At 33.5% G+C, this 25277-nt stretch overlaps 1 protein-coding gene, 1 long non-coding RNA gene, 1 other non-coding gene and 1 pseudogene across 4 annotated transcripts; 2 read left to right on the forward strand and 2 right to left on the reverse strand.

Moving 5' to 3' along the window:
• Position 1: 1 nt before the first annotated feature.
• Positions 2-73, forward strand: TRNAT-UGU (transfer RNA threonine (anticodon UGU)). Its single transcript has one exon. It is a non-coding gene; the product is annotated as a tRNA-Thr (tRNA).
• Positions 74-4648: 4575 nt separating this feature from the next.
• On the reverse strand, positions 4649-6654 carry LOC145620987 (transcription factor TCP7 pseudogene; annotated as a pseudogene).
• A 3770-nt stretch (positions 6655-10424) lies between these two features.
• LOC145621119 (uncharacterized) lies at positions 10425-11749 on the forward strand. Its single transcript, XR_014108356.1, has 2 exons — positions 10425-10809; positions 11393-11749. It is a non-coding gene; the product is annotated as an uncharacterized LOC145621119 (long non-coding RNA).
• Positions 11750-19131: 7382 nt separating this feature from the next.
• LOC145620358 (quinolinate phosphoribosyltransferase [decarboxylating] 1a-like) lies at positions 19132-24764 on the reverse strand. Of its 2 annotated transcripts, none has more exons than XM_081675022.1 (10): positions 24615-24764; positions 24321-24464; positions 23289-23422; positions 23139-23202; positions 22972-23054; positions 21680-21763; positions 21447-21599; positions 21100-21276; positions 20359-20426; positions 19132-19721 (listed from the first exon to the last, which is right to left on the reverse strand). In XM_081675022.1, the coding sequence occupies exons 2-10, from the start codon at positions 24406-24408 to the stop codon at positions 19625-19627; spliced, it is 948 nt and encodes a 315-aa protein (XP_081531148.1). In that variant the 5' UTR covers positions 24409-24464; positions 24615-24764; the 3' UTR covers positions 19132-19624. The 2 variants fall into 2 exon arrangements, with proteins under 2 accessions (XP_081531148.1, XP_081531149.1); XM_081675023.1 differs by having other exon boundaries at positions 24321-24455; positions 24615-24728.
• Between the last annotated feature and the right edge of the window lie 513 nt (positions 24765-25277).

Here is a 25277-nt window from a genome sequence, read left to right on the forward strand (position 1 = left end):
TGCCCCTATAGCTCAGTGGTAGAGCGTCAGTCTTGTAAACTGAAGGTCTGTAGTTCGATCCTGCATGGGGGCAACACTTTTTAAAATAAGCGATCTTAATTCTTGGGAATTAATCTCCTGAAATCAGGAGGGAAGCTCTAACCATTTGAGCTATCCCTCACTCTCACTTAAATAAATAAACAAAACTCATGCACTAGATTAACTATTTAACAAGAATAAATAAGCAAAAGTACTTGTATTAGATAGCAAAAATGGTATGACTTTTTATTTATTTTCTAATGGACCCAAGTTCAATTCTTGACATAAGGGTGACACTTGGCGTGTATACTGAATGTCAAAGGTTTTTGACACTTTGAGTTAAACCGACAACACAACACTAATATTAAAAATGACAAGGTAATGTTAACTCCGTTTTCCCCCCAAGTGATCACCTCGTTTGCCGATAGCAGACAAGGTCTACTTGACAAAATAACTGGGAGCAAAAAAACTCCGTCCCCCCCCCCCCCCAGTGACCTAGTTTGCCGATAGCAGACAAGGTCTACTTGACAAAATAACTGGGAGTGAAAAACTTTGTTTTCTGGTTAGTTGTATGGAGAGATATGCGAAATGGGCCGACATCTTGGTAAATACGGATGTGGACTCAACATAATTATCAAATGGGCTGACATGTTCCATAAAGCAGACATGTCGGCTTGTTGGTACTCGGCACGTGGCAGCAGCAGCTTGACACTTGGCAAGAAAAACTCTGCATGTCATGTAGCCACCTGTCATGAAAAATATTATAAATAGCAGGTTAAGCTTCATTAATAAAGTTAGCATTTATTACTCTTTCTCTCTCTCTCTCTCTCTCTTAAACACTTTCTCCTCTTTTTCTTTAATTTTATAACACGTTATTAGTACCATAATCTAACCAATTGAGCAATTTGACGAAATCAACCTGACTAAGAAGACGAAAGAAGGATCTCAGTAACAACATTACTCTTGTCAGTTAAAATGTTCACTTTTATTATATTAAATTGTGAACATTAATATTATAAGAATAATGAACATCTAATAGTATGAAAATGAACATTAATATTGCAAGAATGAACATATGATAGTAAGAAAAGAGTTCATTTAATTTGTTAGAATAAATATCCTATAGCAAGAAAATGTTCATTTTTTTATTATATTAAATTGTAAACATTAATACTATAAGAATAATGAACATCTAATAGTATGAAAATGAACATTAATATTGTAAGAATGAACATATGATAGTATGAAAATGAGCATTTAATTTTGTAAGAAATTATATCCTATAGCAAGAAAATGTTCATTCTTTTTATATTGAAGGTCCATTTTTAAAATGAGGGACCAGCTAGATATGGCTAGTCTCGGGACCACTAAAAATTTGCGGTAAAAGAAAGGTAACAGTCCATAAACCATGACAAAAGAAACCCAAGCCCGTACTCCTCATTTCATATATACTACCTCTGTTGCGTATTACTTGTAACAAAGGTATAATTTATATCTCACAAATAATACCCTTAGCTGCAAATAATATGAAACAAAATTAGTATTACCCTAAAGATCCTTGGTTCATCATGTGCTCTAGTTATATTTGATGGATGAGTCATTTATAGTTTGATTTTAAGTTATCTAGGTTGTATGGTCCATTACTAATGAACAATATAAGTCACTTTAATTCTTGGGCTCATAGTCTCAGACCATGTAACTCCCGGGATAACTACTCATTTGAATTTGAGTTTAATTATCGGAAACGAATCAATTTCGCCAATTAAACCATGAACCAACGTCTCTTGAATCCCGATGGTACGCATTAGTGCTGGGTTTGTGGTGGTGATGCATGATAGCAGCCAAGAAAGATGTGAAAAGTAGGACAAACATGAAGACATAAGATCCAGTACACAACACATGTTAGTTACAAGTACTCACTAAATGTACACAGTAAAGTGCTTGCCAACTGCCAACTTGTATTGGGATAGATAGAGAGAACTGACGTTTTTCTGCTCTTTACTACTACCCCACTCACTGTGAGTGTGCTTTCGTGCCATACAGTTTAATTCTTCTATTGCTAAGCTCCATTAGTCCAATCTAACTCCAATTTGGTTTCATAGTTGAGTATATTATTCATTAGTGTTGTGTGTTACTCATTAATAGAGATGGCAATCGAGTCGCTGAGGTTGATTGGTTAAAATAAACCGATAAGAAGAGCAACAACCATTCAACCAACGATTGTCAAGCAACGTCATAATGACACCTACGTCATATAGCACCTTACTTTTTAAAATTTTATTTTTTATTGATGTATTAATATTAACATGTTTAAACTACAAAATTCCAAAATATAATCTAATATTTTGCATCAAAGAAGCTTAGAATTTATTTATTATTCAAAACCTCAAGTTTAAAAAGCAAGCACATTATTTTCTAACAAAAATTTCATTTTTTGTTTAAATAGAAACTTTTTTTTTTTTTTTTTTTTAAACGAATTTTGGATAGAACTTATAAACACAAAATCTAGTCAAATTTATTCAAGTACTCATATTTTATTCCCAAGTTTAGCATAAACTTTAAAGAGTGGGAAAATAAATGAATACAAAATCGATCCAAAAGTAGGAAAAAAGGGGAACCAACAACTTAAGTAATATGAGCTGGTGAAAAATCATTGGCATTGATTATGAGGAGCCCAGAATAAATAAACTAAGTTAAAAATAAAAATAAAAATAAAAAAAAAGGCCAGAGAATGGAGTACTTGTACTGTAACTTTGCATGTATGTCTTTTCTCTTCTCCCATCCTTCTCTTTTTCAGTTTTCACCACTATGTATTGCCACTTACATTGCAGAGTTTAGTCTTCAACTTACTTTCTGCCTGCTCATTCTTAGCATGCCTCGTGTTTTTGAATCAAACTTACCATTCATTCACTGACTATACACTTACGCCCATCGATACCCTACCGTTGTCGCTTTAAGTGATCGTTTGATTAAATGTAAGAAGTTGCGTTTTATAGGAATTTCTTGTAACAAGCTGAGTTCCGCTTTGTGGAAATTAAGGCATAAAAGTTTGTTTGATGGTAAATGTAAAGGGTCGGGTGTTAGGTAAATAACTTCCCTCGTTTTGGCCTTGATTAGTGCTGATGTCTCTACATCAAGCGCTAATACATTTAGAACGGAAAAATGTGTTAACTTCACTTTTTTTGCCAACCAAACGATCACTTTCGTAGATGTTGCTGCTATATGGTTTTATAAACTGGCAAATATCAATTACAGTGGAATGTGGGTAATAGTATACTAGTATAAATTAGGCTAAGTACAGCACTAATCTCTTAAAACTGCAAGATAACATTAATTGAAACAGACAAATTGACAGGACACAAAAGGTTCTAATGACATGATTAATATAATCATATAAACACACCTAGTGCAAATCTGGCATATAATTAGTAGCCACTTATTGGGTTCATTAGGGATTTGGTCACATCATAATATGAACATTACCTAAATAAAGCTACAACATTACTGTCGTCAAAAGTTGATAGAACAAGAAGTTTCCATGCAACTTCATTATTATTCCTACTAACTCTAAGCTCATTAAAAAAATATGAATGGATAAAAAAAACTAAGACTAATATCATTAAGCTTATTTTCCAGTATGAGACTTGAGCATGAAGCCTAGCAGCTTCAGAGCAAGACTGACAGAAATTTGGGTGTGTGTTTATGTATTGAGTATGTTGCCATCCATCAAAGTTGGCCATTTTAAACGACGATCCCACGATAGGGAGGTCATCGACGAATATTGAGGTTGAGGTGGATGTCGTCTGACAATGTAAAGTACAGTGACATTGTCTTAGACTGAAATGGTTATATATCATTGTTTAGCCTACTTAAGGTATTACAGCACCATGAGCAGGGCCCTAGGAGAGCTGGAACGATGTTACATTCGGGTTTAAAAGTCGGTTACCCCGTACAGTGAAGGTAATGAAAACTCAAAGGAAGCAAGAAAAGGGGTGTCATTTTCAGAATCACAGCAACCACAAAAAACCCCACCAGGAACAAGGTCATTCAATTCCTGAACCTGACAGCTAATATGTGTTGACTCAATCAACACACTATCAAGTTGAAACTACAGCATCCAAGCGTTCCTTATCATCAATTTATCATCACTCCACCTAAAAGAGGAAATCGTAATATCTTACCAACAATTCTGTCCTCTCCATCAATATAGAATCTGCCTAAATGAGAACACGATAACAATCACCAAATTAAACCGAAACAAACTTCCAAGAAAACAAGCACAATTTTCTTCAAATCTTTACTAGAACTGGGGGAACAGAGCTACCTCAAACCAGAGCTAAGTATGACAATCATTTTCCTCAACAGCTCATTACACTGATGATACAAACTCACATAAAAGTAAAAGCTGGCAAAACAAAGACATAGTCACATAGGTCGGGTTTGTGATTGATTTCGTGCCAATTTCAACTTGTTCGCCTAATATGTCAAATATTAAGAAAGAAAATAAGATAATTACAGTTCAGGTTGATTCGTGTTCATGCTGTGTAGGAGTTCGGATTTCTCTAAGTAACATATGAAGTTCGTGTTGTGTAACAACAAAAAAAAAAACATTAGAACTAAGAAAAAATGCTTGTGGAACAACAAAAGATGGGCTCCTTTTATTACTTTCACACCAAAATAAATTAAAGCTAAGCAATCAAGTTACAATTTACAAACAATTACATACAGTAGATACATACATAATTTAGCTACAAGCTAATTTGATTGCACAAAATGAAATAGGCTAACAAGAACATAACAGATTAATCACTGAACAAGGTAAATTCAGCAGCCTAGTACCACGGCGACGCAGATTGAGACCGAACATCCACAGCATAAGTCCACCACAACTCAATGCATGCATGCACAACATCAGAGCACAAGGCTATCATCTAATCAATCTGTAATACTTCGCTAAGTAGTAGTTCAAAACAGCAGAAAATTTACATAATAACCACACAACAGTCCCCAAACATGCTAGAGCTACTACAACTGAGAAACTCAGGCATTCGCCACACCAATGGCGATGAGCACTGAACTAAGGCGAAACGAAAAGAGTTGCAAAGGATTATGCAATTGATCAAAGAAGATAGAATTACAAAAAGATTGCAACTTCACATTAACCAGAAAAAACCTTCCCATAGGTTTTTCCCATAATTTTTTTGTTTTTCATTTGAACAAATTCAAAAACTCTGCTGACAAATTACAATGAATTTCAATTTACCACCTAACCCAGTCTTTCTTCATCCTCAATCTCTCTCCTCCACCTTCCAATTTGAACAGAGTAGCAGCAGCAGCAGAGCAAAAAAACAAGGAACCCTAAACAAGGGAAAGAGATTCCTAAACCCTAAAAATCAAAACCCTAAAATTGAATTTTAATCAATCAAACAGCAAACTTCCTACTTTGTTCTTCTTTCCTCCCCTTCGAGAAAGAAAACACACACTCACACACATAAACCCTAATTTTAAACAAAATTCACTAAAATTCCCTGCTCTTCTCAACACACAAAATTAAACAGCAAAATGCACAATTTTTTTTGTTTACTTACAATACAATCTCCAAATTCATGAAATTAATCCAGAATCAACGAGGATCATCGTCTCTCCGACCACCGGAAGACCCACCAGCACCAGAAGCCGGAGCTCCCGACAACGAAGCGAGAAGATTAAGATGATGTCCCTGCGCAATCGGCAAGTAATTCCCAACTCTAGAAGCTTCTCCAAGCGTAACATGCTGCTGCTGGTGCTGATGCTGCTGTGTATGAGTGAGAAATCTACCCGCCATAGCAGCCGCAGCCGCCGCTTGTTGCCCAAGAGCACCACCCGGGCCCACAACCATCTCAGGCCCAGCAGCAAAGCTCCAGAAATCGGGCCGGGCCGGGATAGCCCAGTACCCAGCAGTCGGCCCAAGGGAGGCCGTTGTAACAACGTCTTCCTTATCAACGACGCCGTTTTGAGCCTCGTTTTCCTCGGCAGTAGTCCTGAGGCGCTTCCCCAGTAGAAACGGTGTCGGGGACGGAGACGGCGACGTTTTATTGTCCAGCCCCGCAGTGCGTAGATGATGGTGCGAAGCCAAAGAGTGAGGAGAAGAAGTCGAGAACGAGGCGGGTGTGGTGCCTGTACCGGTAGCAGCAATAATCGAGGGCTCCGCCTGTCGGAGAAGCCACTCGATGGTTTGACCGTCGGACTTATGACCCAACTCACGTGTGAGCTGGAAGACACGTGCGGCGCAAATAATAGGCATCCTAATCCTTCTACCTCTGCCGTCAACTTTACTGTGCCTATCTTTTGCTGGGGCTTTCTTAACTGCTAGCGCTGTTGTTGTCGAATTATTATTCTGGCGTTGTTGTTGTTGTTGTTGTTGTTGTTGCTGGGGTTGTTGCTGCTGTTGTTGGGAGTGAGGGTGTTCGATTAGAGCGCCGCCGTTGGTTGCTCCGTCTGTCGCCGACATGGGGAAAGATTAGATTATGGAGTGTGAAATTTTTATTAAAAAAAAAGAAAGAAAAAAATAAAAGGGAAATAGAAAGGGGGCCCAAAAAAGAGGGGAAATAATAAGAAATAGGGGAGAAAGGAGGAGGGGGGGGGGGGGGGGGGGGAGCCCGCCGACGAAGGGGAGAGGAGTGAAGTGGGGGAGGAAGAATTGGAGGAATATTTGGGTGAAGAATTAAGATATGAAGAGAGAGAAAGAAATGATTGAGAGAGAGAGAGAGAAGGAAGCAGGAGCTGGTGGAGACAGGAAGGAGGGCACATGGGTGGTGGGGTACTTGCTGGACCCCATTGTCTTCTTGGGCCCATCTCTCTTTATCTCTATTTTTCTTTTATTTTTTTTTTTGTTCTATTCGACTTATTTTGATTCTAAAATTGTGCAACGGGCCTGTTCACTTTAGCTTGATTTCAGTTCAATTCAGCTCTACTCCAATCACTTCAGTATCTAATTTTCTTTTCCCATAAAATATTTATTTCAGTTCAATTCAGCTCCAATCAATTCAGTTCAGTTCTGTAAATGTGAACATGCCCTACGAACTTACGGTCTCGTTCTTTTGGATTGAAATTTGCTGAACTAATCTGAAATGAAACGAACTAAACTGAAATGATTTGAATTGAGTGGAACTAAATTAAAATGACCTGAAGTGAACTGGCTGAAAGTTGAAACGGCCTAAATTTGACTGAACTGAAACGACTTGAACTAAGCTGCCTGGATCAAACTGACCTGACCTGAACTGAACTAAACTAAAAAGTTCTGCAAAGATGTCCGAATGAACAGGAACATAATATGTTTTGCAATAATCGCAACGATTTGATTTTTACACTATTCATATGCTTAATTTGACTATACTTTTTTACTATCTCGTAATATATTAACAAACTTTATATACGTTGACATGTAAATTATTTTTGGATTCTTTATGTATATTATCATTATATAGTAACCTTTTATACTTTATAATAATATATACGTAGTATATAATTAGAAATATTAATGTCAAAGTTGTGCTAGCATGTGTGTCGGTTAAAGTATTACAATTATTTTAAAATGAAGGTAGTATGAAATTTGATCAATGTATACTCCCTTTGTTTCTATTATTCAGTGTTACTCAACTTGTTTTTATTTAAAAAAAAATAAATTATTATTAAGTGTTTCATTTCTCTTAGGCACATATGTCGATGTAAATATTTGATCAATAATATATATTTTATTATCAAGAAGTATAAATTATAAAAATTGAAAATTAATAATCATTTTATTGAGACGATTCTAACAAATACACACAAAACTACGAAGTACAATTTTCCTAATATATAAATTACAAATACTAGTTATAGTAGGTCAAGTGCATAATGCAAAATAAAAGTGCTCTAAATAACAATTATTCTTTGCTAGTTGATTAATTTTTCATTTATTTCCTATATATTTTGATTGATTGACTTTTTTTAAAAAAATAAAATAACAATTGTATCTATTTCAATTTTGAAGGAAGAGAGGTGTTGTGGTTTTTTCTAAGTGGATATTGTAGCCTTTCTCTTCATTTATATAATAGAGATATTGTGACTTTTAGCACACATTTTGATTTTCAATTCCAATATCTTTATCATTGTATTTTTTATAAAAAAAAAAAAAAGAAAAATCAATATTTTCAATTATACATTAACAAAAGATTTAAAAAGTTAAGTCAAAATAAAATCTTAAGTTATCAGCATTTATCTTTATATATTAACTAACAAAATTGATTAAAGTTGTGACAAAATTCAAAGTGTGCCAAATAAATAGGTAGAGTTGAAGTTTTGAGTAATCATATAGTGTTGAACTGTTGATGTATGATATGATACTCTCATATACAGTCTCATTTGTGAATATGTGATTGTGTTTCCACTCTAATATATTTATTATACATTTCAATTCATTTGTATTGCTTTATTTTTCATCAACTTTTAGAAACATATGTTATCTAAAATTTGTTTAATTTCCATTTGGACGATATTACGATAATTATCTCACAAAAATAAGTTAAAACATGAAGAAGTTGTATAAATAGGAGAATGTGAAGAGTAATATGCTATTGGATATGTCTTTAACTCTTTATGCATATTTTCTACATTTTAATTTTTGTAATGTTTTTAATAAAACGATATTTAATATATTGTTAATGATTAAAGTTGTATGCTTTCAAATTAAATATTCATCAATCTATTTTTAAAAAAATTGTTACAGTTCTAACAAGACTTTATATTTCTTTTTCTCTTCCTATGCAATAGTATATATATAGTACTAATATACTCGTATATACTATACAATCAAGGTTATATATATAGTACTATTGTTACAAAGTATATATTTTTTTCCTCTTACTATGTAATAGTATATATATAGTACTAATAGTTAGCACTGTCAAAACGGTTTGACAGTTCGGTTTCGGTTCGGTTTGAAATCGGTTCGGTATTTAATCGGGTCGGTTTGGAATCGGTTTAATTGTCTCACGGGTCGGTTTTGGTTCGGTTTAAATAGTTATCGGTTCGATTCGGTTTCGGTTTATTCTTAAGCGGTTTTAATTCGGTTCGAGTTGTAAACAGTCCGGGTAGTAAACGGTTCGGTGCAGGCGGGTTGCGGTTTGTTAACGGTGCGGTGTAAACGGTTTTTATCCCGGTTCAAACAGTTTCGGGTTGGAAACGGTTTCGGGTTAGAAACAGTTCGGTTCTTTTTTGGTTCAGTTTATAACTGGTTCGGTTCTTTTTCGGTTCAGTTTTTAACTGGTTCGGTTCTTTTTCGGTTCAGTTTATAACTGGTTCGGTTCTTTGATTGTTTAACCACTTTAACGTTATTCATATCGGTTCCATTTCAAGTTTACTAAATTACGGTTCGGGTCGGTTTTCGGTTTCAAAAAATAAATTGTTTATCGAGTTGTTTGGATTCGGGCAGTTAAATGGTTTTGGTTTGAAATTTGATAATACTTGCTAACCTTTTGTGTTCACAAGTTTTATATAAAGTCGCGAATCATTTCATATTTAGGCATCATATTATAAACAAATTCTCATTGATTTTATAAATACATATTATGTTCTATTTCAAGTTTAGTCATACTGATCTTACTAGTTTATTACGAAGTAGATTATAAGAGTTAGTGTATTAATGTATTATTGTTTTACAATTAGGTTATTATATGCTTCTTATTTAATCATTTTTATACTACGCATAGTATCATAATCATGATTTGATGAGTTCTTGTGAAATGGAAGTTTGCAATTTGGTAATTCGATACTTGACTAGTCAACAAGACTAATAATTATGACTCGTTTATCATTATATATTTTCTTGAAATTATGAAGATATTACAAAGTGCTTTGATTTGTATAATGAAAGAAAACACTAATGATTGATTAACAAGGTAATATTGATTAGTTCAATCGATCATATGTACACATTATTAACACATGGCATCTAACCATCTCATAGTTAAATATTCGTATCATCGTTATTCATATGTATTAGTACAAAGTTATAGACTCATTACTTCATTAGTGATCTTTTTAAATTTATCTATTTATACATTTCATTAATATAACGTTTTTATAATTTTTACGTGTATGAAAATAAAGATATACTAGTAGTCTAGTAGATGTTTTAATACGTGTCTTGGGCACTGATCCCGATCAAATGGGGCAAAAAAATACTAAAGAATTGAGGGAATAATATTTTTGTAGATCAATGTACAACACACAAACACACACGGATCACCACTCTCAACCATAGATTAAAAAATCAATGGTTAGATTCTTTCTCCTACAACACACACAGATCACCACTCTCAACCATAGATTAAAAAAATCAATGGTTAGATTCTTTCTCCTACAACACACACGGATCACCACTCTCAACCATAGATTAAAAAAATCAATGGTTAGATTCTTTCTCCTACAACACACACGGATCACCACTCTCAACCATAGATTAAAAAAATCAATGGTTAGATTCTTTCTCCCACAACACACACAAATCATTCTGAACCATAGATTAAAAAATCAATGGTTAGATTTACATGAAACCCTTTTGAAACCCTTTCACTCTCACTCTCACTTTACCACTCTCACTTTACCACTCACGGGCTCACGACGCCTCTCATTCTCACGGGCTCAGCGCCTCTCCGTCTCCCTCATTCACGGCGGACCTTGAAGCTGTCCTGATTATGCCTCTCTCCCACTCTGCTCAGCACTCTCTGTCTCTCCCACTCTCTATCCTCCATTGAAGCAGCTTCTGAGGTAAGATCGTTTTTCATAATCTAGGGTTTAATCAAACTATCATTGATTTAATTTTCAGTTTTGTCAATTTAGGGTTCAAATTAGGAGGGGTTCGTGAAGTATTGTTTATAATTACTGAAGCTATGAAATAGTACAATGAATAATTTTGTTTCTAGGATTTTACTGTGTTTAATTTAGATTGATATACTTAATCCAGAAGTATTTTATGTGAATTTTTTTTAGCCTAATTTGATTCGTAATTGAGTCAAATTTGATTGTTATTGACTTGCATTATTTTTTGGGCCCTAATCGAGCCATTTTAATTAATTTGAATTCAGCCATTTTCAGCCATTTTAATTAATTTGATTTCAGCCATTTTTTAAATAAAAATAAAAAATCCAAAAAAACTTACAAACAATTGGTTCAAGGAAATTACTATGAAAATGGATCTTTTCTCCTTGTAACATGGCTCAGGGATGGAAATGTATGAATTTGAATTAACAAAATTAAACAATTGACGTCCTTTAATCTTTTTTTTTTGTTAAATAGCTTTTTTTCCTCCTGCCTCCCTTCTGCTCACATATAGCTTTTCTTTTTCCTCAAGCCTAGGCGATGCTACATTGGGGTGAACGTCTGCTGATTGCTTATTGTTGTTCTGATGTCCGCTGACTGCTCTTCCATTATACTGACTGTTCTTTGTTGTTCTGAAGTATGCTGACTGCTGCTCTTCTATACTGCTCCTGATTGCTTCTGCTCTTCTATTCTGCTGCTCTCTGCTAGCTGCTGTTCTTCTATTCTGCTGCTCTCTGCTGCTGTTCAGCCATGTATGCTGTTCTGTCTGCTGTGTTCTGCCATCTCATCTTGTTTAATTTCATCTGTAATGTTCCTGTGGAAAAAAATTGCTAATGGACTTTGCTTGGTTTTGGGATTGTTATATTGAAGTGTTGTGTTGTTTCTTCTATTGCTTCAAATTACTTTTGCTGTTCTGATTTGCATTTTACTTCTTGTAATGGAGATACATGCAAATGGAGGAGGCAGCATTTGTATATGTAATTTGAGAATAAAATTAGTTGAGTTGCAATCTGAATGTTCAGTAAACAATTTGTGCAAATTAGTCAATCTCCTGTTTTCTTTGTGTCCCAAGAAATGTGCGATGTTGCAGCTAGCTTGATTTGCGTCCTTTATTGTCTTTGTGTAATATTCAGCTAGCTCGCAACTGATGAAGATTATTATTTCTGTTGATTGAAGAGTCTCAGGCCATATAGCATGATTTTAGGGTGTGTAATTGCTTCAACCCGAAATAGAAAGACCAAGAGGAAAGGTTGAAGCTTTCATTGATAACAAATGATTTTTTACAAGTTAGCAGCTTTAGGCTGCAAGTCTCCACACTCACTTTAGCTCACAACTCTTAAAACACAAACATCACCATTCTACTGCTATACTACTTCCTTTTTATAATCAATCAAACCTACTGTACATTCAGTTCCATGCTGTCACACACTCACACCTCTTAGTAATCTTTTAATTAGTTTTGTCTTCTTTTGCTTAAGGATAATCATATGTACACAAGTGTTGCTAATCAAGTAATCAGTGATTATCCTTAAGACCTTAATGAATGATTTGCCTTGCTATTTAAAAAAAAGTATTCTAAAATTTCTAATATTTAATCCATTTAATTATATCCCTGTCAAAAAAAAAAAAAAAATTAAAAAAAAATAAAATCCATTTAATTATATAAAAAAGTTTGTAAACGGTTCGATTTAGAAGCGGTTTGGTTCATAAACGGTTCGGTTTATAACCAGTTCGGTTTACAATCAGTTCGGTTTTTAAATGGTTCGGTGCAAACGGGTAGCAGTTTGCTAACGGTTCGGTGTAAGCGGTTTTTTTGCCAGTTTAAACGGTTTCGGGTTGGAACCGGTTTCGGGTTAGATACGGTTCGGTTCTTTTTTGGTTCGGTTTTCTTTTAGTTCGGTTTATATTCGGTTCGGTTTGTTAACGGGTTCGGTTCTTATACGGTTTAACATTATTCGGGTCGATTCGGTTTCGGGTTTACTAAAATACGGTTCGGATCGGTTTTCGGTTTCAAAAAAATCGGTTTTTAATCGGTTCGGTTCTCATTTGGGTCGGTCGGTTTCGGACAGTTAAACGGTTTCGGTTTGAAATTTGACAGCACTACTAATAGTGTACAATACAATCAAGATTATTAAGTACGGAGTAATATTATGAGATAAACCAACCTAGCAAATCAAAATATTACAAAATATACAATTAAGGAAGCGCTCTTTATATAACATCTTATTTCAAGTGAAGTTAACGAACATAACTAAAGTGCAGAAAGTTTATCAGCAAACAATCTCTACTACACGCGTTTTGTGCATGCTCCTTTCGCTGAAATTATGTTGTTAAATATTACACTTGCGTAGTTACGTCTTTTCCATCCAATAGCCTTAAAAATAAAAAAAAGCAAACTATTTAAAATTCAAAATAAATAGTAATAGGTGATTGTCTGATAGATCCAGTTGGTTTAGGGTGACACTTCATCTCTTGATTCTCTTCACCAACTAAATTTTATCTTTACACTAAGCTAGTGCCATCCCATTTGTTACCTTTTCTTTCCCCTCAAAACTTTAGAGATAATTGACGAATAGTGTAAAGATAAACATACATGTTGCATATTTTATTTCATATTCTTTTATTTATACCATTACCAATCATTGGCATGTACTTGATTAAGCACCTTAATATTGAATTGATAGATAATATATGAAATAGGATTTGTTCTTTTTAGTCCAATACTATGACTTAGGGCCTGTTCATATTTACTTAATTTCAATTCAGTTCAGTTCAGCTCCAATCAGTTCAGTTCAGTTCAGTTTAGCTCCAATCAGTTCAGTTCAGCTTAGTTCAGTAAATATGAACAGACCCTTATATGCATTAATATTCTAGAAATTGTACTAGTGAGGCTAATTTTTTAAAACTTGTTTGAAATTAAATAAGTTTCAATCAATTTGTTTTAATTAAATTTGTTGATCAAAGCACTTCTTTTAAATTTTTATTAAGGTCAATTGTACTTAAATGAAAGTTGGCTAAATTATACTCCATGTGTCTCAAATTTTTGTAACAACCCGTTTTTTTTTTTTTAAAAAAAAATTACTTGTTACAAATCCAGCCTTTGACTATCTATAGTTATTTATACACTCCGTATAATATACTTTGAAATGAATTAAGCAAGATTCAAAATGTTTATATTTTTTCTTATAAAAAACTTGTATAGGCTACAATTTTATTGAAATATAATTTTAAATAAAAAGATATAGTCGGAATTAATTAAACCAAACATACTCTTCATGATTAATAATCATGTGATAATGCGGTCAAATTCACATTTTAACTCTCGATCACGCTTTCTCTTACTACTATAGTAGTCAATTTCTAAAAATAGCTTAGGATAAAGAAGTGGGGTTCCATTTTCTAAATGCACAAGTAATTTTCAATTAAACATACAAGATACAAATTGGCAATTACCTTTCTAGTGGGGTGCACAATTTACACTTTGACATTGCGGGCCTGTTCACATTTACTTAATTTCAGTTCAGTTCAGTTCAGTTTGAATCAGTTCAGTTCAGTTCAGTTCAGTTCCAATTAGTTCAGTTCAGTTCAGTTCAGTTCAGCTCTTAATTTCCCTCTCACATAAAATATTTATTTCAGCTCAATTCAGTTCAGTTCAGTTTAGTTCCAATCAGTTCAGTTCAGTTCAGTTCAGTTCCAATCAGTTCAGTTCAGCTCAGTTCAGTAAATATGAACAGGCCCTGCATCTCAATTCTCAAAGGTGTAATCTACCAGGGTTTTTGTGCGTGTTTTTCTCTCTTTGTGTTCAAACTATTTTCATCGTAAAATTATTAACTTACTTATTTTGTGTGAATAATATAAGGTAGATACTAGATAATTGTTTGAACTTGCATAGATGTGACTGCTTTAGAATTTAGATAATTGTGTTTGATACTCTCAAACTCGAGCTCACAAATTGATATTCAACATGTTTGAGAAGGAACTCGTGTCGCGGGTTGCATTTGCTAGCTAACCAAACTACTATCCAAAACAACAAAATTTGAGTTGCTTTGAGTCGATGTTAGCTTTAGGTCATATTTTACGTGATAATAATATAATATGTAGTTGTGATTATGCCATGTTATATTCATCTGCAGAAAGTTTATTTGATTAAAAGTGAAATAATAGTTTTAATTATTACGGAGTATTTTACTTTTAGGATAAGATTTATGGGTGAAAAGAGACATTTATTTGGGAATAGTTTAGGTCTATACTCTTTAAATCTTTTCAATAGTTATGAATTTGACGATTGGACTATATAAATATAATTGGAAAAACTAACCTTGACCCCAACTAAACTTACTTGTACACCAAAAACTCAAAAAGTACTCTAAAGAGTTAAAACTAGATGGCTTCAATCTTAATTTGAGATGAACTTAATTTTTTTTTTGGGTTGGTAAGGAGATCAAAGGTCGTCTTATTAGGTCGGAACCTCTCCTCACAGAGTCACAGATCTTCCCGACCTAGGTTAGCATATTAAATACTTTAGAAGTTATATGTGTGTGTGTGGAGGGGGGGGGGGGGTAAGAAAATCCCCACCCCAAAGTGCCTATAGTGGGGTTTGATCCCACAACCTCTTGATTGTGATCTGATATGCAAATTTTTCCACGCACTAGATTAAGGGTATGTTCCGATTTACTGAAAACAACTTTACTGAACTGATTAGGGCTGAACTGAACTGAACTGAATAGAGCTGAAATGAATTGTTTATAAAAGAAGGAAATTAGAAACTGAATTAAACTAATTGAAGTTGCATTGAAATGAATTAAACTGAAATCAAGGTGAAACTAAACAAACCATAAACTTTGCTTGGTTTTGAGATTAATTAATTGGTTACTCGTATTTTATACTTTTAGCATGAAATATACAGTTGAGTACTATACATTCCGTAAAGTTTATTAACAATAATAATTGGATTAGTTGTCATTAGTACTGGTCATTATTTATTGGTCAGTTATTTGTAATACTGTATTTGTCAGCTTTTGACATCAATACTCTGTAATCTGAATACGTACTTATAATAGTCAACATTAGCTTTATCTCAAGAATTAATTTTTTTAATTAGTGACAACTTTTGACCTTTGTGTTCTTGTTATCTATCATTGTGGCCCACCTTTTCCAACCTAATACGTGGTTAGTGTTTTGTTAAATACACAATTAATGAAACAATTGTATTTAAAAAAAATGACTTAAAATGTTTGTTAAGTTTTGAGAGAATTTTAGGGTATGTTTATCTAAATATTGTTTTAGGTATGAAGTATTTGTTTAACTAGTTTTTTGTCCGAGCAAAGCTCGGATAGTCACAAGAAATATAAGTTTGTATTTGGTTAAGGATTGTGTATACATTTAATATTTTATTTGTTTAAAGTTGTTGTTATTTCTCTATTATATAGGTTGTATATTTTTATATTTTTATTTATTTATTTTTTTTTTACCAATTACCTTATTATTTTTTATGGAAAAACAAAAATAAAAAAAGTTTTTGACGGAAAATTTTTTAAAGTGAACGCAACACGTGTAATTCTAGGATAATTTTGGTGATTATTTTAGTATATAGTAAGTATATTGAAGTATTGATTTCATGATGTGTTTTGAGAGTTGGTATAAAGAAACTATGTAAAAACTAACATTATATTAAGTTTAAAACTTGTATGATCAAATCAAAATGCTTGCTTGGAGTGCATGGGACTAGTGTTATCAAATACATTTAGATAGACATACCCTAAAATTCTATGCTACAGATTTGATTATAATTTAAACTTTTTTTTTTTATAATGTAAATTTTTATGTTATTAAATTTAGGGCCTGTTCATATTAACTGAACTGATTGGAGCTGAACTGAACTGAAGCTGAACTGAACTGAGCTGAAATGAATATTTTATGTGAGAGGGAAATTAAGAGCTGAACTGAACTGAACTGATTGGAGCTGAACTGAACTGAAATTAAGTAAATATGAACAGGCCCTTAGAGTATCATCTCACCCAAAAAAAAAAAATGTAAACTATAATGTATATTATATTTTCAGTTTGAGCCAAAATTAGGATGAACTTGATAAATTCGTCACTATAGAACACAAGTTAATTCGCAAATGGACTTAATTAAATTCTATTAATTAGTTTTTTAAATTATAAAAACTCTATTGATTTCCAAATCCAAAACCTTACAATTATTTAACTTGTATCATTCACTAAAGAAGAATAGTCATTTATGTACATGTACTAATTAAGGTCATGTTTAATTAACTTATTTTTATATTATTTTGACTTATTTTAACCAAGCAATATGATTTCAGATAAGCTCAAATAAGATGATTTAGGCAAAATCAAGCAAATATTTTTGTTTAACAATTTTACACACAAACAACATCATTTCAGACAAAATAAATTCATATTAAATAACTAGATAAGAATTGATTCCATCACTTTTCAAATTATGCAAATTAGACCCACTTTGGATAGACAAACTTTGTAGCAGTTAACTAAAATAATCTCTCTCATTAGATTATCATTCTATTCTTTCTCAACATATAGGGTATTGTAAATTTGTAACCTTAAATTATTTGAATCACATACTACATCATCTACTTAAAATAAGGTGCAACTAAGATTTGATTAAGAAAAGTGTAATCAAACAAACTTACGCCACTATTTTTACACATATAATAAATAGTGAATGCGAGAAATAGATAGTATAGCTCATTTTCAAATGAGAATAATCACCAAAATGAACAAAATACCATTAGGTGAACCTTGAATCTAGATATATATTTTGACCGTTTGACGCACATGTATTAAATTTGATAATTATGGTAATACTTCATGAATATAGTGTTTTCCTTATAAAGTATTATATAAGGCGAGACATACTCATCATGTATCAAGTGAGTATGATGCACCCATAATAAGAAACCCACTTACAAAATTATTGTTATTAGCAAATAGCCAAATGTAATAACAAACAATAAATTAGTCTAGCACTCTAGTCTAAGACTCTAAGGTAATCTAATCCAAGAGTTGCTCCCAAAAAACATGAAAAATCAAACATACATCATATAGCAATATAGAATCATAGATAACGAGTGATGAAAAATGTCGTTACATAAACGCACTTAGTTACATATGCATTATTATATCAAATAGCGCAATATTTGGTGCATTCTTTGTCCCCCAAATACTTGGATTATTATAATAGGACTAATTTTATTTCTTTTAAAACAAAAAACAATAAATATATGATTACTTTCACTAACCACTACAGATATGGCAATCATAATAATTTAACTACAACTATGATTGAAAATGATGCTAGAGGATTTGACGTACTCCTTTGGCTTATAATTGATTTAATTTTAATAATCAAAAGTTTAGATTAGTACATCCAAGCAATCACATTAAACAATTTGATTACAATCTAATTATTATTTGTATTTGTTTGGGTGGTCATGCATGTTGAATAATTAATAAACACTTTTTTTTTTTTTTTTTTTTTTTTTTTTTTTTTTTTTTTTTGAAGATTATCCAATTGTTTTGATTTTATTTATTTATTTATTTAATTTAATTTAATTTTAAGTTTTTGTCGTTTGGTTTGTATAATATGGGCCCCCAGCTATGACCCAAAGTTGGACTTGATCTTACTATATAAGAGAGTACAAATGGGTCCTTTTTATAGGACCCAAAAGCCCTTTTTACTTATCCTAGGGTTGACACACGGGTGTGTTTGCTTGTGTTAATGTGTTATTATTTTTCTATTTTTGAGAGTTTGCTTTTGTTATTAATTTTTTTTTTTTTTTTTTTTTTTTAATTAGAGTTTGCTTTGGTTATTATAATACTCCGTATAACAATACTGTGTAATAATTATATGCTGGTCTATGCTTGTTAGAAATTATTTAAAATACCCTACAACAAATTTCTATTAGTAATTTAGCATGGCTTTGAATCATGTCGATTGTCGAAGCTCACAATGAATTAAAAAGTTTATAATGTATTATTCCGTTCGTCTCAATTAAGTTGACACATTGTTACACTGTCTCTAACAAATTAATATTTTAACATGCAAATTGAAACAAAATGTTACATTAAGAATAGTTTGAAAAATGCTAATGCATAATTGCGAAAATTCGAAGTCCATGGTGAGCTTTTGCAACTATTGGTAGAGTTACCACCTTTTGATGCAACATAGTAGCACAAACTTGATGAATAATCTTATGAAAATGGAAGAATAAATTCTAGAAAGAAGGGAATTAAAATCACTATATTAATTCATTATGTAAAATCAAAACTGCTCAATAGTCATTCCGTACAGAATCAAACCAACAAGATACAAAAATGTCAAATTACAGCATTTTTATGCAGTATACGGAGTATTAAGCACCATCAAGCTCCGCCAAAGTGCATACAGTCGTACACACTATGAACTAGTATGAGGCTGCAAATGGTGGAGTCTAGTTAAAACAGTCATACTGTAAAAGGGAGAATGGGTAAGCATAATGAAGACCGCATCTATGATGAGCATCAGCAATGTTATTACAAACGGATACAAGGACTGAACTACACGTTAATAGTGCAGTATAATCAAGGGTATCGAGTACACAAAGGGCACTTTTGCTCTTTGGTAGGAACTGAAAGTTGTTCATGACATTTATTAGTAGGAACTGAAAGTTGTTTAGTAAAGGTTGTCAGAAAGAAGGGTGGAGGTAAACTTCACCACATACAATTCGCAAGGCTACAGATCATGCACGGTTTGTACGCCTCCCAACTTCAAGCGCAAGCTCTGTGTCAATCTTAAGGGAGATGTCTAGTGCTCTCACTGAATGCGTCAAAGCACCACTGCAGGATCAAGAGAATATTTTTAAAATATGAACTGTTATTTTAGGAATAGAGTATACATTGATTGCTTGTATAGAGTTGTAGCAAACAGGAACAAAGCTGACAGCACAAAAATAAGAAGGTAAAACCATGAATGTGGCAAGTAACAACTACGGTAGTAAGTTAGTAATCAACTGTAAATATTAAGCCCATTTCATAATTTAGACATCCCATTATAACAGGTCACTTATAATTTGATAAGATAACTTCCTAGGAGCTCTTAAGTTTCAATCTACTTTCGGGTACCTATAGGGTCAGTTAATGTATGACCAATTGCACGAATCAATGAGTGCGGCAAGCCAATCAGATCAAACTCATATTATCTCTTGGTTCCCAACCAAATTCATAAGTCATTAGTTCAAAACCAGGGGTGGAAGAGCATCCACAACACTCCATGACCCCAGAGATAAGAAGCTAGGTTATCTGCATCCTTTAATTACACAAAAGAGTGATTGGTTGCCTCATTTTTGAATCCTTTTTTCTACAATACCATGCTCACCGAAATAACTTATAGGAACACAAGTCTTAAACACAAAAATATCTAAACCCCTGATGATACATGATGCAATAATGAAAAGCCAGAAGGTTTTGCTCTTACCTAGAAATATAGGTTACACCCGTCTGTCCAATTTGGTGTACTGTGTCAAGGGTAACATTTCCAGATGCCTGTTATGATATGTATAAGAAAAAAATATTACTAAACAAAAGAAAAGAGGACCTCACGAGTTACATAATGTATCTGGTCCCAAACTGGTAAAATTCTGCCAACATGTCAAGAATCGACCAATATTTTGTAAAAATGAACACTTTATTTCTGGTCCACAACATACAGAAACAATAGAACTTAGATCAATAATTGCATGATTGAAATAGCTTTAGAAACATTCGACGAAAGCACATAATCTACTTTGCACGTCAAAGGTAACTAGATGTGCTAATACACAACATCAGATATGGTATTCACACATCATTTAAGCCATCCTTCTTTGTTCATTCTAGTAGGCATCTGATGGCCGTATTTTTATAATTTTATTATTGCATGTCTGAAGATTGATTATGCTAATACAGCTTCCTTCTTCCCTTTAACTAACATTTCTTTAAGAATTTATCGTGAAAGGTTTTGATTGGGATGAAAAAAGAGGTGAGGAGGATTGTTAGCAGTAGCATTTGTAATCCTTGTATATTTTACTTGTTTCCATATTTACTTATACATTAATCAAATGTACAGGTTAAAATGCAGATATAATGTCACATCAATGCTAACTTTTCTTGCATAAGAGAAAATATAGTCACATTTCAATTCCCAAGTGGCAATACATAGCTGTAGATTAGGAGCTACCTCAGTTTCAAATCTACCATCAATCATTCTGACAGCTTCTTTAAGCATGGAAACATCAACATCTCCATTAGATTGTGGGATAACCATGTTATCCAACATGATTCGCGTCAAGGAAGTCTTATTCTGGGATGCAAACTCCAACACCTCCTTAACTTCCTCCAGGGTTCTGGTCTCTACCTGTTTAAAACAAAGCAAGATCAGAGTGCTACAAATTTGGTCACAAGTCACAACTGCCTTAATTACGATATTCCTCCAGAGCACTTGACTCACCTACTATATGTAGAGTACACATCTTTTAAGCATAGTCAAAGTTAAGCTAACTAAAAAAAGGGAGAGCAAATTACTACCTCAACTTCCATCTGGAGATTATTCTGCTGTAAATAATGGTCTGTGGACTTCAGGGCTTTTGAAATACCTCCTGCTATTGATACGTGATTATCTTTTATTAACACCATGTCAAACAAACCAAGCCTGTGATTCTTCCCTCCACCAATCAGAACCTAACAGCAGAAGAACACCAAGGTCAACAACATTACTTGCAACATCAACAAAATTTGATTAGCAGGAGAAAGATACACACCGCCCACTTATCCACCAAGCGTAAACCTGGAGCTGTCTTTCTAGTTTCTAGAATAACAGCAGGACTTGCAGCATCAGCCATTGCCTGAAGACAAATGAAACTTTTAGCTATTTTGTCATACATGAGCTGCGACAAAACAAATAACCTAGAACTATTGCAAACTCCTGTTATGGATTCAGCTGGAGGGGGGTTAGCCCAGCCCATCAAAGTCTACTCAAGAAGGCCCAAGCCAAGAGTGCACAAGGTTCAGCATGAAGGAAATAGCCGTTTGATAGGAGAGGTCAACGATGGGGACATCTAAGAGAGTCAACCTCAACAAAAAAGAAGAGACAAAGATCATTAAGAGTTTATTAGGGAAAGTAGCAGTAGTAATTTCTATGTCTTATTTTGAGTTGTGCTATTTTCATGTCTATTAGTCACATGTATCCTTTTAGTCATGGGAAAGCTTAGTATTAGTAAGAGTAGTGAGCATTGTAGTAGGTTATCCAGAAATTGAGTAAGAACCTTTGAGAGTAGTAGCCTCAAGCTACCATGAGACTTATGACCTCAAGTCATTAACTATCCTTGTAATCGTGACTCAATTAATCAAAGAATCAACAAGCTTTCCCTTAATTTGCTGTCATAATAGTATAATTGATTGTGTGAGAAATCTGTCTTTGACAACTCCACAAAGAACCCATTAAACTTTTAGCGCATAATGCAAACCTAGTGATAACAGTGGGTAGCATACTTTAGACACCACGATCCGTTTAACACAATCAATCTTGTAGCACAAGAAAGCCAAACAACAATTTACGTCTCTCAATTACAGTTCCTTTTTATTTTGTAGATTTTCACCCCACAACTTTTAGGTCATTTTCCTTTTCTTGGTAGTCATACTGTCTTAACTCTGTTTCCTAGCAGCAAGTGAATACATCAGTACAATCTATTCAACCAACAAAACTACCAACTAGACAAGTGAGAACACTAACACATCCGGTCCAACATTTAATCACAAAATACTGGTATAAAGGCTTAATAATATATACGACAGTATCATGTGAATTATCTGAGGGAGTAAATTGTACATGTTCCAAACAGAATAATTATTTTCACACTAATATATACTGGAGCCTGGAGCTAATCGGAAAAATCTATTAACCAATCATAATGAATCATTTAAGATATTTGGTAATTGTAAGTCAAATTCAAGCCAACTGTCCATGCACCTGAGCAGAGCATCAAGGTGATAATAAGCTTTCTGTAAGGTCAGTATGCAGTTGTGCTCCTTATATCACTACATTAACATATACCTTGGTGAGGGTTGCGATCCCACTCATCCTTTGCATAAAATTCAGAACCACTCTTTCAGCAACTACGATACTATGTGCTCTTCCTGCACAAAAACATAGACTTGGTTATTGGGGAAGAAATTATGGATATTCTTTCAATGATATGGCTAATGTCACCAGTGCATTACCATACACTTTCCCCAATTTCAGTCCTTTATGAACATGATCCCCATCCTGCTGGCACCATTCCACCTGATAGATAATGTAACTGTTTAGAGGTCCAAAAGAAAGCAGAACAAGCAACACTATGTCAACAAAATGTAATGATGCAACCGAACCTTTAGGGAAGGATCCACCTCATGGAATATCATTTCTGCAAGGGCAATACCTGCAATAATTCCATCCTCTTTTGCCAAAAAATGGGCTTCCACTTCCATTTGAGCCGGTATTGTGGCCATAGATGTCACATCCCCTATAAAAAACAACTGTTGGATCACGACAATGCTCAAACTTCTATGATTCACTATTAATGGAGTGATCATAAGCTTGACGCCACTTGTTACAGATCGTTCATCTAAAGGTACTACTTGATCTCTTGACCAATTCTAAACTCATTCAGTTGATACCCTCTAACTTATTGTAATATGGAGTAGGTAGACATTTACATTTAACTCAATGACAAGGCCCTAAAGTACACTATGAGCTCTTCCTATCAATTAGACTACGGTCAGCAGAGTGAACGATAAAGAAAAAATTCAGATTATAAAAATTCAGGACAGCATCACCAACCAACCAACCATCTAGAAAGTAGCATATTAAAATGTCAATTCAGACATATACATCTCATTTCCATAACTATACAATTGCACCATCTTAATTCAAGTCAATTCCAACCTGTGCTAAATTCCATGTCTTGCAATCGGACCGGCGACACAAACTTATTTATAGACCTCATCATCAACACGAATACACGATGCAATTAAATTAGAAGCACCTTTCCTAGATGAAGATGCCCTTGATAAAAACACCCATAGACCACCCTCTTATCAAACCATTCTCAATTAACAACCATTATACAAAAATGGACTAATAACAATTAACAACCCAACCTCTTGTATGTAATACCAACTTTATATAATTGTATGTTCTAAATAATCTCAATGTGCCACACAAAAACCAAAAACCATTGTTCATGATTTTTGTTCTTCTTCAGTTTAAACACCCTTTCCCAAAATTCAATATACAACCCATAAACTGTCACCCCTTAAATTCAAGGGTTATTCTAAATTCATGAAGACCCATTATAGCAGAATTTAAAAAATAAAAATTTAAAAAAAAAAAAAAAGGAAATTGGCGATAAAAAAAGTGACCTTTATCAGCAGAATCTTCAGCAAGAGCAAGTTTGATGACAGCCTTCAAATCATAAGTAGGGTGACAAGGTGGCGCCTTTGACTCCATAGAATTCAATACTTCCCCAATTTTAGGTAATTCTTGTGAAATTGAAACTGCAAAAACTACCAAAAATTGAACAGATAGTAAAGCTGTAATTTTTATTGATCATTTAATAAGAATTATGGTCTGCAAGATAGAATTACCCAAAAAAAATGATGCTAAATTCATAAAGTTTTCATTTTTAGGCCTATAAAACTTTAAAAGAGGTTTACCTTTTAAGTCTTAATCTGGAAGTGGAAGTGGTGCAGAAAACAAGGTGAAGAGGATGAGAATGTCCTAAGAAAGAAAGAGAAAGAGGGGCAAAAGGTTCTGACGCAGGAATGAACAATAATGAATAACCTCTAGATTTGTGGGCCTTATAGCATTGACCTTGGGCTCAGGCTGCAACGGTTTTAAGTTTAACATGAAGTACAGAGTTGTTAAAACTGACTCCGCCGGACTATTTATAATTAACCGAAATGTCTCGAACTAAAATTTTATTTGCTTGGGCACGTTGGTTATGACTCAAAGTCTCAAACCTGAACAATAATCCAACCTGACTAGGTTTGATTAAACTCATCCAAACGATTTGACTATTCTTCAAGCAACTAAATAACCCATTAACCAATCATATAAATTCAAAGATACAAGTATGTTTTTTGATTGGATCTCTCAAACAGTAAAAAAATCTCCTATTTGAATTGTATACTACATACATTTTGATGGAGAAAAGCTGATACTCGATGATTGCTATATCGTGTGGCATCAGATGTATCTTTCGATAAGTATAGTTTGATATACTGAAGATTTTTGCAATGACCATGACCATCCCTTAGATGAGTTAATCTACTGCTAATATTTCTTGGGGATTCACTTGGTGCGACCTTGAGCTGACA

Source organism: Chenopodium album, chromosome 27, assembly GCF_948465745.1.
Source record: "Chenopodium album chromosome 27, dcCheAlbu1.1, whole genome shotgun sequence".
Lineage (NCBI taxonomy): Eukaryota > Viridiplantae > Streptophyta > Magnoliopsida > Caryophyllales > Amaranthaceae > Chenopodium > Chenopodium album.

Bases quoted from the DNA above. Each gene is read 5' to 3' on its own strand.
- LOC145620358 (XM_081675022.1), bottom strand. From the start codon at position 24,408: ATGGAGTCAAAGGCGCCACCTTGTCACCCTACTTATGATTTGAAGGCT. The intron at 21,277-21,446 runs GTAGTAATTTGC...TGTTTTAAACAG, and splicing joins ATCTCCAGATGGAAGTTGAG to GTAGAGACCAGAACCCTGGA. The intron at 19,722-20,358 runs GTAAGAGCAAAA...TTGATCCTGCAG, and splicing joins GGTGTAACCTATATTTCTAG to TGGTGCTTTGACGCATTCAG.